General features: G+C 49.2%; 1 protein-coding gene across 2 annotated transcripts in view; it reads left to right on the forward strand.

Moving 5' to 3' along the window:
• Positions 1-4,992: 4,992 nt before the first annotated feature.
• The window catches only part of SP1 (Sp1 transcription factor), a 34,927-nt gene continuing 22,536 nt past the window's right edge, over positions 4,993-17,383 (forward strand). The window contains exons 1-3 of one of the 2 annotated variants that reach the window (XM_048831507.2): positions 4,993-5,108; positions 7,231-7,331; positions 8,189-9,677. In XM_048831507.2, coding sequence (XP_048687464.1) covers positions 5,102-5,108; positions 7,231-7,331; positions 8,189-9,677 — 1,597 coding nt within the window. In that variant the 5' untranslated portion in view covers positions 4,993-5,101. Of the gene's footprint in view, positions 5,109-5,584; positions 5,649-7,230; positions 7,332-8,188; positions 9,678-17,383 lie in introns of those variants that run through there. The other variant, XM_075121678.1, reaches the window with a different exon arrangement.

Here is a 17,383-nt window from a genome sequence, read left to right on the forward strand (position 1 = left end):
AAAAAGAAAAGGAGTACTTGTGGCACCTTAGAGACTAACCAATTTATTTGAGCATGAGCTTTCGTGAGCTACAGCTCACTTCATCAGATGTGTACCGTGGAAACTGCAGCAGACTTTATATACACACAGAGAATATGAAACAATACTTCCTCCCACCCCACTGTCCTGCTGGTAATAGCTTATCTAAAGTGATCAACAGGTGGGCCATTTCCAGCACAAATCCAGGTTTTCTCACCCTCCACCCCCCCACACAAATTCACTCTCCTGCTGGTGCTAGCCCATCCAAAGTGACAACTCTTTACATAATCAAGTCGGGCTATTTCCTGCATAGATCCAGGTTTTCTCACTTCCCCCCCACCCCCATACACACACAAACTCACTCTCCTGCTGGTAATAGCTCATCTAAACTGACCACTCTCCAAGTTTAAATCCAAGTTAAACTAGAACATCGGGGGGGGGGGTAGGAAAAAACAAGAGGAAACAGGCTACCTTGCATAATGACTTAGCCACTCCCAGTCTCTATTTAAGCCTAAATTAATAGTATCCAATTTGCAAATGAATTCCAATTCAGCAGTTTCTCGCTGGAGTCTGGATTTGAAGTTTTTTTGTTTTAAGATAGCGACCTTCATGTCTGTGATTGCGTGACCAGAGAGATTGAAGTGTTCTCCGACTGGTTTATGAATGTTATAATTCTTGACATCTGATTTGTGTCCATTTATTCTTTTACGTAGAGACTGTCCAGTTTGACCAATGTACATGGCAGAGGGGCATTGCTGGCACATGATGGCATATATCACATTGGTGGATGTGCAGGTGAACGAGCCTCTGATAGTGTGGCTGATGTTATTAGGCCCTGTGATGGTGTCCCCTGAATAGATATGTGGGCACAATTGGCAACGGGCTTTGTTGCAAGGATAAGTTCCTGGGTTAGTGGTTCTGTTGTGTGGTATGTGGTTGTTGGTGAGTATTTGCTTCAGGTTGCGGGGCTGTCTGTAGGCAAGGACTGGCCTGTCTCCCAAGACTTGTGAGAGTGTTGGGTCATCCTTTAGGATAGGTTGTAGATCCTTAATAATGCGTTGGAGGGGTTTTAGTTGGGGGCTGAAGGTGACCACTAGTGGCGTTCTGTTATTTTCTTTGTTAGGCCTGTCCTGTAGTAGGTAACTTCTGGGAACTCTTCTGGCTCTATCAATCTGTTTCTTTACTTCTGCAGGTGGGTATTGTAGTTGTAAGAAAGCTTGACAGAGATCTTGTAGGTGTTTGTCTCTGTCTGAGGGGTTGGAGCAAATGCGGTTGTATCGCAGAGCTTGGCTGTAGACGATGGATCGTGTGGTGTGGTCAGGGTGAAAGCTGGAGGCATGCAGGTAGGAATAGCGGTCAGTAGGTTTCCGGTATAGGGTGGTGTTTATGTGGCCATTGTTTATTAGCACTGTAGTGTCCAGGAAGTGGATCTCTTGTGTGGACTGGACCAGGCTGAGGTTGGTGGTGGGATGGAAATTGTTGAAATCACGGTGGAATTCCTCAAGGGCTTCTTTTCCATGGGTCCAGATGATGAAGATGTCATCAATATAGCGCAAGTAGAGTAGGGGCTTTAGGGGACGAGAGCTGAGGAAGCGTTGTTCTAAATCAGCCATAAAAATGTTGGCATACTGTGGGGCCATGCGGGTACCCATAGCAGTGCCGCTGATCTGAAGGTATACATTGTCCCCAAATGTGAAATAGTTATGGGTAAGGACAAAGTCACAAAGTTCAGCCACCAGGTTAGCCGTGACATTATCGGGGATAGTGTTCCTGACGGCCTGTAGTCCATCTTTGTGTGGAATGTTGGTGTAGAGGGCTTCTACATCCATAGTAGCCAGGATGGTGTTATCAGGAAGATCACCGATGGACTGAAGTTTCCTCAGGAAGTCAGTGGTGTCTCGAAGGTAGCTGGGAGTGCTGGTAGCGTAGGGCCTGAGGAGGGAGTCAGGGGACACCATCACAGGGCCTAATAACATCAGCCACACTATCAGAGGCTCGTTCACCTGCACATCCACCAATGTGATATATGCCATCATGTGCCAGCAATGCCCCTCTGCCATGTACATTGGTCAAACTGGACAGTCTCTACGTAAAAGAATAAATGGACACAAATCAGATGTCAAGAATTATACATTCATAAACCAGTCGGAGAACACTTCAATCTCTCTGGTCACGCAATCACAGACATGAAGGTCGCTATCTTAAAACAAAAAAACTTCAAATCCAGACTCCAGCGAGAAACTGCTGAATTGGAATTCATTTGCAAATTGGATACTATTAATTTAGGCTTAAATAGAGACTGGGAGTGGCTAAGTCATTATGCAAGGTAGCCTGTTTCCTCTTGTTTTTTCCTACCCCCCTCCCCCCCCCCGATGTTCTGGTTTAACTTGGATTTAAACTTGGAGAGTGGTCAGTTTAGATGAGCTATTACCAGCAAGAGAGTGAGTTTGTGTGTGTATGGGGGTGGGGGGGAAGTGAGAAAACCTGGATCTATGCAGGAAATAGCCCGACTTGATTATGTAAAGAGTTGTCACTTTGGATGGGCTAGCACCAGCAGGAGAGTGAATTTGTGTGGGGGGGTGGAGGGTGAGAAAACCTGGATTTGTGCTGGAAATGGCCCACCTGTTGATCACTTTAGATAAGCTATTACCAGCAGGACAGTGGGGTGGGAGGAGGTATTGTTTCATATTCTCTGTGTGTATATAAAGTCTGCTGCAGTTTCCACGGTACACATCTGATGAAGTGAGCTGTAGCTCACGAAAGCTCATGCTCAAATAAATTGGTTAGTCTCTAAGGTGCCACAAGTACTCCTTTTCTTTTTGCTAATTACATGAGAATCAATCTCAGCTTTCATTTAAAAAAATAATAGATCAATTTGTAGCCATCATCATTGCAAAGAAAAGCTTGGAAATATGAAGTGAATATCACTTAAAGACTCAAAAAACAAGAGGCAAAGAAAAAGAAGACAACTTTTGTTATTTTGAAGCCATTGCATGATTTTTGGAACCTGAGTCATGATTTTTGAATGGCTCATGGGAAGCTGGGTGGGAAAGAACATGGCATCCATTCTCGAACAGCGCTGGGCCTGGCCTTCCAGTGAGGCCAGGCAGGGAGAACATTGTCCACACTAAGGTGGGCCCAGACCCTCAGAGCACTCTCGGTGGCAGCATTTTAGGGGACACAGGAGATGTGGTGACAACTTAGGAAACACGACGGTGTTTCGGGGCGGCAGGGAGTGGTGCAGGGAGAATTTCAGGGGGATGCACACGCATCTAGGGGAAACACATGAGCATCTTCGGAGAACATGGAGTGGATGTCTTGGGGGGACGTCTGTGTCTCAGACGTTCATGTTGACATGACAGGGTCTCAGCGTGTTGTGTCAGTATCTTGATGGGAGGCATGCGATGTGACATCTCAGAATAACTTGTCTACGTCCTGGGGGGACATGGAAGGGCTCTCAAGGACACTAGAATTAGGTGACCAGATGTCCTGATTTTATAGGGACAGTCCCGATATTTGGGGCTTTTTCTTATATAGGTGCTTATTACCCCCCACACCCTGTCCTGATTTTTCACCCTTACTATCTGGTCACCCCAACTACAATGTCCCATAACATTAACAATGTCTTGGGATGACATGTGTGAGTTTTGAGGAGACGGGTGTAGTCGTCCCAGTGGGATATGGAGGGCTACACACTCGTGGGATGCTGTGATATTTGGGGGTGACCAGAGTCTCTGCAGGCCAGACTGTGACACGACTGGAGTGACGTGTCTGTATCCTGGGGACGGACATACTGACATGGTGGAGGCACGGGCTGACAGGAACTCTGGGAGATGTGTGGCTATGACAGGGTGTTATGGGGGAGGTGCTGACATGACAGGATCTCAGGGGGACACGTGTTGTTCTGATGGGTCCCGGGGTGGAGATGCTGTCACACAGGGTGGGGGGGGGGGCACAGTTGCCATCCTGAGGAAGTCTCAGGGGAACGGGCTGCTGACAGGGCCTGAGTCCTGAGCTCGCTGTCGTGGCAGGGTAGGGAGGCTGTCGTGCTTGGTCTGGGGGACGCGCTGGGAACACGTGTCCGTGGTGGGGACAGTGTCTGTGAGCGCGCTGGGCTGAGCGGGGAGCGCCGTGCCACACGCCGCTGGTCCAAATACGAGAGCGAGCAGGGCGCCTCCTCTACTAAATGGGGGCGGGGACAGGCGCTCGGAGCTCGACATAAAATGGCGCCTCTTCGCCCACATTCCCCAGCGCCAGCCAACCCAACCCTCCAAGGCTTCAACCGAACCTTTTACAGCCGCCTGCACCCAGTTCCCATAGGTCGATTTCGGTCTGCTCGCCATCCTCATTGGGTCTGATCCCTTGGCCGGGATCCCGCCCGATCGCTGATTGGCCGCTCTACATGTCAGACTCTAATCCCGCCTTCTCCCGTCGTTCACATTATTGATAGCTCATTGGTGTTGTCTCGCGTCAATTGAATTTTAGTCCCGCCTTTCCTACATAGCTAGCGTCTTAGAAGCCCGCCTAACGGCCGATTGGTCAATTTTCACGTCAATCACAACTTCGTTCCATGCTCTCCAAGCCTCTCCCGTACGGGGTTTCCTGAGGAGACCGCATGATCGCTGATTGGCCATCTGTCACGTCAGTTGTTCTTTCGCCTCATCCCTTCTTCCCACCCTTCCCCGAAAGGGCCTTCTGATTTTCTATTGGCCACAGCTTCCGTCAGTTCCTCCCGCTGCCCTCCCTCATTGGGCGGAGCCGCGAAGGGGGCGTATCCTAGGGCCGGGGCTTTTCGTGGACTGCTACCACTCCCTCTTAGAATCCGCCTGGTTTCCAATTAGCCATGCAACCTGTCATCCGCCATTAGTCCCGCCCACAGGGTGCCTCCTTGCCTCCTGATTGGGCGGAGCCGAGTCGGGAGGCGTGTCTCAGGGCTGGGGCTGTGTCGCACAGCTCCCCCAGTCCCTCCCTCGCCAGCCCTTTGGCGGTCACCGGCGGGGTTAGGCTGCCTCGTCAGCGAGTCGGACTCCCCCGCCCCTCCCCCCGCCCCGAGAGCGACTTGGGCTCGCCCCCCGCAGCGACCATGAGCGGTAAGGACGGCACCACCCCGGCCCCGGGGGACGCGAATCCGGCCGACTCCGACGGGCCGGCCCCGCCCCGGCCAGCCCCCACCCCCGGGCCGAGGGGACCTGGGAGGGGAGGGACCCGGGGGAGGGGGGAACCCTCGGGGGGTGGGACCCGGGGGGAGGGGGCTCGAGACGGGGGAGGATCCCGGGGGAGGGCCAGGATCCCCGGAGGGCCAGGATCCCCGGAGGGAGGGGAACTCTCGTGGGGGCGGTCCCGGGAGGGATTGGTACCTGAGCCCGGGGGAGGGGAGAAACCTCGTGGGGGAGGTCACGAGGGGAGGGGGCTCGAGATGGGGGAGGATCCCGGGGGAGGGGGGACCTTTGTACCCTCGTGGGGTGGGTCGAGGGGGGCAAAGATCCCGTGGGGGGGGCATCCTTCGTGAGGGTGGATCTTGCAGGGACTGGGAGCCCTTGTGGGGGAGGATCCGGGGGGAGGGGCACCCCTCGTGGGGGTGGACCTCAGGGGAAGCGGAACCTTTAAGGGGGGAATCCCTGGGAGAGGAGGTAAGGATCCGGTGGGGGGGGGGACTCTCGTGAGGTGGGGTCTCCTGGGGGACGGTGTAAGGATTGGCGGGGGGGGGGAGAAGCTGTTATGGGAGAGGGCTCTTGGACGGGGTGGGGGATAGGATCCCAGTGGGAGGGGGATCCCTCGTGTGGAGGGGTGGCCAGGATCCTGGTGGGAATAATCCTGGGGGAAGGCACCTGGAAGTGGAGAGGGCGGATGTGAGGGCAGGGAGTGGAACCTTCCTGAGTGTGAATCTTTCATGGAGCCTTTGTGGAACAGATGGGGGGAGGGGGCAGGATTTTTGGGGAGGGGGAATCCCTTGTGTGATGGATCCTATGAGAAAAGCGGCTGGGATCCTGTTCCTTGGGGTGGGGGAGGGGGGAACTGGGGAACTCTCATGGTTTAGTCCTGGCAGGAGGGGTAGCCCTTGTGGAGGATCCAGGGGGAGGGGAGAACTATTGTGGGATGGATGGATGGGGGGGGGGGAGGAACTTGGGGAGAGAGAGGCCTAGTGGTGCAGGATCCTAGGGCAGTGGTTCTCAACCTTTCCAGACTACTGTACCCCTTTCAGGCATCTGATTTGTCTTGCATACCCACAAGTTCACCTCATTTAAAAACCACTTGCTTACAAAATCAGACATAAAAATACAAAAAATGGCACAGCACACTGTTACTGAAAAATTGCTTGTTTTCATTTTTACCATATTTATAAAATCAATTGGAATATAAATATTATACTTACCTTTCAGTGTATCGTATATGGAGCAGTAGAAACAAGTCATTGACTGTATGAAATTTTAGTTTGTACTGACTTTGCTCGTGCTTTTTGTGTAGCCTGTTGTAAAACTAGGCAAATATCTGGATGAGTTGATGTATCCTTGGGGGTACTCAGACGTCTTCCAGGGGGTACATGTATCCCTGGGTGAGAATCACTGTCCTAGGGTGTAGGGGGGAACCTTTGCAGAAGTGGAATCTGGGTGGAGGGAGGTTGGGAAGGTCTGTGGGAGGGGGAACACTCAGGGGAGGGAGGGAGCAGGTGCAATGGGGCCCTGAGGAAGGGAGGGCATGGGGATAGAGGGGAGAACCCAGGGGGTGGAGAGGGGAGCAGAAGAAGGGACTTGCAAGAGTGGAATGGGGAGGAACCTGAGAGAGGAAGAGAGCGCATTCCTCCCGTTTCCTCCTCACTGAGTTTCTATGCTAACCCCCATTTGTCAATTTCTTCCCCAGTCTCTCTTCTCTACAGCTTGACAACCCCCCTCCCCTCTTCTGCTTTTCCTTTCTGTCTCGTTCACCATCTCCCCCTTCACCATCCTCTCAAGCCTTCCCTTTACCTCTCTCTGTCCAGCTGAGTGCCTAGATACTAGGGGTGGTTGGTGCCCTTTAAATACTTAGAAAGAACCTCCTTCACCTTTCTAGTCCCACCTCCCTTCTTTCTGTTTTTACCTTTCTGGGTGTTCTCTTTTCCCTTAACTTTCCTGTTTTTAAACTGCTCTCATCACCCTTCTCAACCCTTCCCTGTACTTCTTGTAAACTTATTGCAGTTTAATTGTAACAGAGTTTATCATTTTCCTCCCCATGCAGACCAAGAGAGCCCAGAAGACATGGCTGTTGTGAAGTCCGAGAAGGAAGAAGAAAGTGCTTGTAGCAGAAGCAGTAGTATTGGAGGCAATGGGGAGGGTCAGGTGAGTGGAGTCCAAGAGAAGATGGTGTATGGTGTCGGTGGGGAATGGGACCCTGGAAGTCCTCATGCACACTGTGAGACTGCAAAAACCTATGACTTCTGTGTGGCGAGGTTCCCTGTGATGGCCCCAGTAGTAAAGGGTAGGGGCTAGCTTTGGGGTAGAGAGAGGAGAGTTTTAAGACTGGGGAAATCAGTCACTTCTTTGACCTTGTATAACATATAAAGTGCGTTCATGCATATAATTTCAAAACAAACGCTCCACTGCACACATGTCTTCCCCTGGTGGAAGGAGGAGAGAACAAGCATGTGATGTGTTAGTCATATTGCTTGATGCACACCTAGAAGGTGCTCAGCTGCTGTGCTGATGAGCACAGTATGAGACCCTATAGAGAATGGAATATGGTTGTCCCCCGAGATCATATACAAAACCTCTGCCAATGTTAACATTTCTGCACCTCCTCCAAGAAATAGTGGTGTTAGCCCTTTCTTTAATCCTCTTTTCTTTCTAGGGGATGCACGGTCTCAGGGTCCATAGGTGCCTAGTAGCAATAGTACTGCCTCTTAGGATCTCTCCTCTGGAGATGTGCCAAATATCACGGCAAAGGGAAACTTCCTGGTCTTGGGCTGAACCATGAAGGCAGTTTCTACCGTCTCTCCTTGTGTTCATAGAAATCCTTCCTCCTTTGATGTTCCTCCACGTGCTCATGCCTGACAGCCCTATGTTTGCTAGCTGTATTTTCCAGCTGTGTGTGTCACTAAGGGCTGTTTCCCTAGTCTTTAGCTGAACACTCCTCCTTGTTTTTGCTTAGTTTGCACGGGGCTGGCAATACTTAACTCCTTCTCCTCGTTTGTCTTTAGGAATCCCAGCCTTCCCCCCTGGCTCTGCTGGCAGCCACGTGCAGCAGGATTGAGTCTCCCAATGAGAACTCCAACAGCTCCCAGAGCCATCAGGGGGGCTCAGGTGAGCTGGACCTCACAGCTGCTGCCGCTCAGCTTGCCCAGACTACAAATGGTTGGCAAATCATTTCCACTGTCCCTGGGACATCCACCTCCTCCAAGGAGCAAGGGAGCAACGGCAGCGAGTCCTCACCAAAAAACCGACCTGTGACAGCTGGGCAGTATGTGGTTGCTGCTGCCCCCAATTTGCAGAATCAGCAGGTGCTGACCAGTTTGCCTGGTGTCCTACCAAACATTCAGTACCAGGTGATCCCACAGTTTCAAACCGTTGATGGGCAGCAGCTGCAGTTTGCCACCACCCCAGCCCAAGTTAACGTCCAGCAGGATGCCTCTGGCCAACTTCAGATCATCCCCGGGACAAATCAACAGCTCATTACAAACAGAGGTGGGACAGGCAATATCATAGCCGCCATGCCAAATCTGCTGCAGCAGGCTGTCCCAATCCAGGGGGTAGGATTGGGCAATAACGCCCTCTCGGGACAAACTCAATATGTGGCAAACGTCCCAGTGGCTTTAAATGGTAATATCACCTTGCTGCCTGTCAGCAGTGTTGCCACGAGTTTGGCGCCCACTTCTCAGACCGTCACTTTAAGTAGCTCTGGCTCTCAAGACAGCAGCTCTCAAATAGTGACTTCTGGTGCTGCAATCAGCTCTTCCAACATAGTGACGTCCCTTGCCACCTCTGGTGCTTTTTTCACGAATGCCAACAGCTACTCTACCACGACCACAAGCAGTAACATGGGTGTCATGAATTTTTCCAGCAGTGGGACCATGGGAACAAATGTTCAGGTCCAGACACCCCAGAGGGTTAGCGGCATTCAGAATTCGGACTCTCTGCAGAACCAGGTTTCTGGCATGGGACTTCAGCAAGGTCAGCAGAAGGATGCTGATCAAAATCAGCAGTCTCAGCAGCAGATCCTAGTGCAGCCTCAGCTTGTCCAGGGAGGGCAAACCATTCAGGCCCTCCAAGCTGCTCCACTCTCTGGCCAGACCTTTACCACCCAAGCCATCTCCCAAGATGCTTTGCAGAACCTTCAGCTTCAAGCAGTCTCCAACTCTGGGCCAATCATTATTCGAACACCTACTGTGGGGCCAAACGGGCAGGTCAGCTGGCAGACTATTCAGCTGCAGAATCTTCAGGTGCAGAACCCCCAAGCTCAGACAATTACCTTAGCCCCAATGCAGGGAGTCTCTCTGGGGCAGACGGGGCATACCAACACGCTCACACCAATAGCATCTGCCTCACTCCCCAGCGGCACTGTCACTGTAAATGCCGCTCAGCTGTCTTCTATGCCAGGCCTTCAGACCATTAACCTCAGTGCCTTGGGAGCGTCTGGAATCCAAGTACACCAGCTACAAGGGCTGCCGCTGGCTATAGCAAACGCTACTGGTAAGTTGGAAGTTTTGTTGAAATGGCATCTGAATTTTTCTTTTTGTTTCTGATCTCGCTTCCTGTAAGGCAGTATCTCAACCGTTCTGTGCATTAGCTTTGCAGGCCCCCTAGGCAATTGCCCTGCTTCCTACCTCCTAACACTGAGCTTGCTTGTGACCCCCACCCAAACTTGTCCCATGACCCCCTTGGGGTCATGACCCCACAGATTGATAAACACTGCTAACAGGGGAGGAACCCAAAGACATGAAGTTTCCAGACAACACAGCCAGCTGTGGGAGAGGTGTCAAACACCCAGTCTGCAAGCCAGATCTGACCTTTTTTACGTTTATGTGGGCCATGTGACAGGTTCAGATTCAGCAGAATCTAAGCTTCCATTTTAAAAAGTTTCTACCCTTCATAGTTGTGAAGATAAAGTCCTGCAATAGGAACAAAGTATTACAGAGGCAATGTTGGCTCCCTGAATCTTCAGACAACCTGAAATGAACTCTGAAGGGGTGTGAACTAACTGCCCACCCTTCCTAAATCATGGAATTCACACCTAAACCCAATTATGAAGGTTAACTCCTTCATTGCTGATCATTTTAACAAATGAGATGGAGGGAAGTGATTGTGGCAGGCAGGTCTTGTGTTCCAGCTTTGTGGTTTCAACCAGTCATCCACAGGGGTTAGGATAGAAGGGGATTCCCACTCCCCAAATGCATTTCTGGGAGGTGTCATTTTAATCTCCTCCTTCGGAAGCATCCGGTATGGCCATGGCTGGGGATGGGACATGGGGCAGGGTGGGCCAGGGCTGGGTGGCACCAAGCATCCTGTCTCTCTCAAGTGCTTGGCTGGCTGGTTCTTGCTCACATGCTCAGGGTCTAACTGATTACCACATGTGGGGTCGGGAAGGAGTTTTTCTCAGGTCAAACTGGCAGCAACCTTGGAGGTTTTTCACCTTCCTCTGCAGTGTGTGGATCACTTGCTGGGATTATCTGGGTATACCTCATTTAATCCTTTCCGTGTCACTGCAGGAGCTGCAAGCACTGGTGCACCTCGGTCCCTCTGCCTGTACCATATGGTTGTCTAATCTGTTGGTCTCATATATTTTGGTCTCACATCCGTTGTTGAGTTAGGTGTGCGGGTGGTGTTAGTGGCCTGCGATAGTCAGGAGGTCAGACTAGATGATCTGTGATCCCTTCTGGCCTTAAACTCTATGACTTTGTGAAGTGTGGGAGTGAAGCCCAGGGAAGGAGGGAATTGGGAGAGACCTGAGCCAGACAGGGAAGAGGGAGATAGACAGAAAGGAGGATGAGGAAAGAAGAGAAACAAAAGGCAGAAATAGCAGTGATTCTAAAAGGGAACATGTTCTCCCACTATGTAATGCTGAGTGCAACAATGAAGCCCTGAACAAATTACGAACAACTAAAATTCAGTTTCTAAATAAAGCCTATATTCTCCTCCTGATCTTTATCCAAACCCCTTATTGACATGAGTAAAAGATCCATTGTATGTTGGAGGAAGCATGTGGTTATTATTGAGGCCTAAATGTATATGGACCATCCTTAAAAGTGGAATTCAGTTTGAGTTTGACTCCCCTGACCCAAGGGATAAGCCAGACAGGGTTGCAAACTCTACAAGGCAAAAGAGTCAAATTGGGGGAACATTTATAATATTTCTTCCTCATCTTAAATTAGGAATTTCCATACAGTGACTTGAAGTGTGTGGCCAGAAGAAGGCAGGGGTGGGTATAAGATGCTATGATCTCATTCTTGGAGAAGTTCAAACATTGAGACTGGCACGAAGCATCCTGATTGATTCCGTTGAATCAATCCTGTCGTCTCACAAGTGGTCCCTCTCAACGATTGATACTGTAGTTGGTACAGCCTTATGGTGTCATAGTGCAATGTGAACTTATGGTCTTGCTAGTCTTGACACTCGGAAATTTTGTTCCTACTTTTGAGACAGAGCATTTCTTAATTTCTTTCACTGAGTGAACTTAATGCTGAAGGGTAATATTTTTAAACTATTGCCTGTACTTGGTAATAGCTTCTTAGGATGGTGCATGTCACATCATTTTGTATCTTACTTAAAAATGCAACCACTCAAGTGAGTCACGTAATTTAGAAGCAGTTTAAATGTTGTGCAATTCAACTTCTGTTTCCTTCATGAAAGAGAATAAAGCCACTTCCTTGGAATTGTTTTGCAGTGTTTTATGACCTGTTGAACTGCTGTTAAATTGATTTGGGTTTTGTATGTCTACAAGCTGTTTTCATATCTGATTAACTGTAATTATTGGTTTTCCACTGTATGAAGTCAATGAAATAACGTGGATCTTTCTCATAAGCATTGTGTGTGCGTCGTATAGAGCCTGTTTTTGTCATTTCATTTGTCTGATTTCTGTGTTCAGTGGATTCACTAGTATTGTCTAGTATTCTAACATCGTGATCCTCCCAAGTACATCCTGTGCTGCCTGCTCTGAGCCTATTCAGCTTGCTTGAAGCATATAGGCAACTCCTAGTTCCTGTATTTGTGAGATGGCTTTGCCCTGGATGGGTGGATCAGGGAGGAACTGTCTTGGAGACTACCCATCAGATCAGGGGTGGGAAAACTTTTTGGCCCGAGGGAATAGAAATTGTATGGAGGGCCATGAGTGCTCACAGAATTGGGGTTGGGGGGGCAGGAGGGGATGAGGGCTCTGATTGCAGGGGCGGTGTCCAGCGTGGGGCCAGAAATGAGGAGTTCAGGGTGTGGGAGGGAGCTCTGGGATGGGGCTGGGGATGAGGAGTTTGGGGTGTGGGAGGGTGCTCTAGGCTGGGATCAAGGGGTTCGGAGGGCAGGAGGGGGATCAGGGCAGGGGTTTGGGGTGCAGGAAGGAGTGCAGGCTCCAGCTGGGGGTGCAGGTTCTGGGGTGGAGCTGGGGATGAAGGATTTGGGGTGCAGGAGAGTGCTCCAGGCTGGGATCAAGGGGTTCAGAGGGCGGGAGGGGGATCAGGGCTGGGGCAGGGGGTTGGGGCATGGGGAGACTCTCAGGGGTGCAGGCTCCGGGTGGCGCTTACCTCAAGTGGCTCCCGGAAGTAGCGGCATGTCTCTTCTCTGGCTCCTACGCGGAGGCGCGGCCAGGCAGGTCTGCATGCTGCACCATCCACAGGCACCGGCCCTGCAGCTCCCATTGGAGTGCTGGAGGGGGTCATTAGAGCGCGTAGGAGCCAGAGGCGGGCCATGCTGCTGCTTCCGGGAGCCTTGTAGAGCGGCCCCTGACCCTGCTCCCCAGCTGGAGCCCCAGACCACGCTCCCCAGCGAGAGCTCGCTTAAAATGACTGGCGGGCTGGATCCGGGCCGCGGGCCATAGTTTGCCCACCCCTGCATCAGATGGCTTATTTCTGAGCAGCCATGTTCCTTTTCTTTTTTTTAACCCTGAGAGCCATGTGTTAGAGTAGAAAGAGGGCTGCTCTTAGTAGAAAACCCCTCATTTGTGATGACGTGTTTGCTGCCTTAAATTTTAATTGTCTGACATAATGCATTCTGCAGCAGAGATGGCCAGAGGCCTTTGTCCTCAACTTGGAGGATATGATGTTCAGGTGACTGATAGATGTTGTGGTGCAGGTTTCAAGAGACCTATGGGAACCTACTTGGATGTTTTTGGCCAAGCTCTCATGTGGTGAGATATAAATAAATTATAGTCCGAGCTGGAAGTGATGCCTATTGCTAAAGTTGCCTAACGTTTTCTATTATGAGCCCCTGTTGCTTATCACTGAGCCAAACTTTGAACAGTTTGTGCTGGGACTTTCCATGCTTGCACTCTGTATAAGGACTGTTTTGGTTTTTTTTTTGTTTTTTAAGTTTTGGCAGAAACAGTTAATGCGCTTCAGAGAATGAGGTGAAGGGAAAAGTGAAATTGAAATGTTGTCAGGGGTTAGCCGTGTATAATCATTAATGTGCCAGCCCTTATTGTCCACATCAAAACCTAACCGGATCTCGCCGAATTATATGACTCTGAGCATCATCATTTGTGTGTGCTCCGCAGAGATTGCTCAAGGTTTGCTGCTAAAATCGCTGAACATTCCACCCGCACTAGGAATACTTGCTGAGCCATCCTGCTCACAGAGCCTGCAATACAGATGGGGAAGAGCAGAAGCTGCCACCCTGTCCTCAGGAAAGTGGTGGGAGCGAAGAGAGCAGAGCTGTCGGCTTGGTTCCCCCACTAACTCTGTGCACTTCCTGGCGTTTGGCTGCGATATTGAGCAAGGATATTGTTTTTCTCCTTTCACAGAAGTAACTGAGTGGCTGCACAAGCTCCCTTACAGAGAGCTGAGGGACAGAACCCTGGTCTCCAATATTAGAGACTCAGATCTTCCCCGCAGCCATTCTGAGTGTGCGCGTTGGTGCTGCCTGCACCCACCCAGATCTCATTCCCTCGAGAGCCAGGAAATACAACTGTGGGATCCCGACTTCCACTTCGTTTCACTGCTTTGTGCAAATAGTCGCGTAAGCCAATGGTGAGGTGTGTGTTGTATGTACCCTTAATGGCTAACCCACGCAGAAAGCCGAGTCTACCACTGCTATTATTTATACTCCTTCAGCTCAAGGGATAATAGTTTGTACTGTGGATCTAATGGTTCTGGGTTCCAACCCTGCTGATCATCCATGCAGGGAACCGGTATGGCTCCATGTGATACACTTTCTGTCTTTCAGTTTTCTCTTAAAATCCAAGGGAATTATAAAAATGAAACAAACTAAGGTTCAAAGTCAAGTGCTAAAGAATTGGCAGGTACAGGTACCAGAAATAAGGGTGCCTATGCAGTCTTAATCCTGCTCCTGGGTGTTCTGCAATTTTTAACTGCATGGTCACGTAGTACTTGTTCTATAGGACTTCTGCTGCTTTCATTGTTGTGGATGAATAATAAATGGGGCAGAGGGTTATAAGAAGAGAGAGGATGTTCTCTTGTGGCAAAAGCACTGGATTGGAACCCAGGAGAGCTGGGTTCTTGATTGTCTCTGTCATAGACTCCCTGTGTGATATTGGGCAAGACTCTTTTGTGTACGCAAAAGTGGGTAAAATTAAATTTGCACAGACTACCTGAATTCTAGAATTCCCTAACTCTTGGGTGGCTAAATCCTCTAGGAAGCCTTGGAAATCTCATCCACCCATAATTCTCAGAGGCTATCACATTTCCCAAAGTCCCCGTAATGATTTTCAGCCTTAGTGGTGTTTTTAATGTATTTTTTTGCTTGTAATAAATATATACATAAAATTAGGCTCAATTATTGTGCTGAGGATGTAATAGTGCCAGGCAAAAAGAAAAGGAGTACTTGTGGCACCTTAGAGACTAACCAATTTATTTGAGCATGAGCTTTCGTGAGCTACAGCTCACATGCTCAAATAAATTGGTTAGTCTCTAAGGTGCCACAAGTACTCCTTTTCTTTTTGCGAATACAGACTAACACGGCTGTTACTCTGATAGTGCCAGGCAGTGTTGCCTGGTGAATAGAACACTGGACTCTGGTACTCAGGAGACTTGGGGTCTGTTTCTGGCCTGCTGGTGACTTTGAACAAGCCACTTAACCTCTCTCTTCCTCAGTTTCCACATCTGAAAAATGGGGATAATGATGTTTATCTCCTTTGTAAAGTTCTTTGAGATCTCCTGGTCTGAAGGGCTATATAAGAGCTCAGTGATATTATTATCATCTCAATAGTCACCCTCAAACCGTGGCTGCTTCTGTTTATTAATGGGAATGAGGATTGTCTCGATGAAGTGACAAAGGGGATTGTGGTCAAACTTTGTGCTACATGCAGCTCCAGGACAGCTCCAGAATTTGGTTTTAATTTTACATGTTTGTAGTGTGGGATTGCAACCTTCAGATAGCTCATGAAAGGTTATGCTCAAATAAATTGGTTAGTCTCTAAGGTGCCACAAGTACTCCTTTTCTTTTTGCGAATACAGACTAACACGGCAGCTACTCTGAAACCTTCAGATACCACTCATCTAAGGATCAGTGAAGGGGACATCACTCCTGCTATACGTCTTCTAAAGATGTCATTAAAATGTCATCTGTGTCAAAAAATGTAAGCCTGCATAGAGCAGGGAAGCCAGTTTGAATGTTGATACCTTTTTTGCGATGTGGAAAAGACTTTGTTGACATTCTGGGGCATATGACACTTACAGAAGTACTCGATCCACTGTAGTTTCTTTTCTCCTTTCTGCTTCACTTTAAGAAACCAACCTTTTAGCTTTAGGCCATTAACTGCAAAATCTGTGGCACACGGTGGTGAAATGGACAAGGCTTGCATGTTGGACACCTAGTTAATAGTAAAGCACTTTTATATAGTACTGTAGGTACTGCTTTGCTTTTGGTGTTGCTTGCCTTCAAAAGATAGGGATCGTCTACTGCCTGGGTAAAGTGTGTGCTAGGTAAACAGGCTACTGTAATGTGTTCCCATTAGGTGTCTTTGATGCAAGGCATTCAGGACCTTAACTGATGAATGCATGCGTGAAAGTACTCAGCTGAGGCTCTTTTTGTAGTGCAAAACAGCTGAGTACAAAAGAGGAGGCTAACATTCATGCCACCTGCCAAGCCCATGCAGCCAGGGGGCGGAGAGTGGAGCTCACAGGGTTTTCCACCTTCCAAACACAGCGGGCTAGTGGCTGGAACAAGGCTGCATTTTTAAATTTCAAATCATTGTTTACCTTTGTGATCTGGATGGAAGCATTCTGTGTGAATTGCTGGAGAGCACAAGCTCTGAATGGTGGCTACTTGGGTCAGGGCACTTGTTTCCTAATCAGGGAGTCCCGCAAGAAGCAGCAGCCTGTGTGGTCAAACAGAATTATTGTAATGTGTTTGTTTACAAAATCTGCACCAAGGAAATACCTTGACTCTGTCTCACCAATTTCTCCTCCTACACTCAATTTAGCTGTCATTCGACCACAGGGGCAACTTGGGCCCCAATCCTGTAGAGGGATCTGTGCAGGCAGACCCTTACGCTCTCACACTGTCCCATTGCATTATGAACCGCACTGGATATTCTCCTTCTCATGTTCCCCTCAATCGCAGTCTTGAGACATTTTGTAGATACTAGCTTTGAGCCTATGCCATCAGTTATAGTGTGAGTTTCTGCTAAGGGTGGTGTAAAATTTTCACTACTTTAGTTTTCTCTGCCATTCTCGGACTATTTGTACCTCAATCCCTTGTGATTAGTTTTGCAGCAGTTTGTTTCCTCTGGCTTCAGATAGTGTTTTGTATTCCTGTGGAGCAGTTAACAGAGATAGTGCTGTCACACTGGGTCTTTCTCTATAACCTTCATCAAAATATGGTGCATCATTCATGTTTCAGCCATGTTTGAGAATGTGAACCAGTTTCTTCTCCTCTTTCCTTTTCCCACTACCTGCACAAGCATGCTGGTAGAAGGAACTTGGCTTCAGGGTTCAGTAAAGTATTTGAATAGATGCATGCTAAGCCATTGAATGTAGGAGAGGAACAGAGCAAAAATGTTGTTTTTAAAGGCCCATGTCAAAGAAATAACCCTTTGAAACATGTTTCCTTGTGACAGGTTTCAGAGTAGCAGCCGTGTTAGTCTGTATCTGCAAAAAGAAAAGGAGGACTTGTGGCACCTTAGAGACTAAGGTTACCAAATGCATCCCTAACTTGCCCAACTGTGTGTCATAACTCTGTTCTTGTGGGGTTTCCCATAGCTGTTGGGTTGCTGGCACAAATACATGATTTTT

Source organism: Caretta caretta, chromosome 20, assembly GCF_965140235.1.
Source record: "Caretta caretta isolate rCarCar2 chromosome 20, rCarCar1.hap1, whole genome shotgun sequence".
Lineage (NCBI taxonomy): Eukaryota > Metazoa > Chordata > Testudines > Cheloniidae > Caretta > Caretta caretta.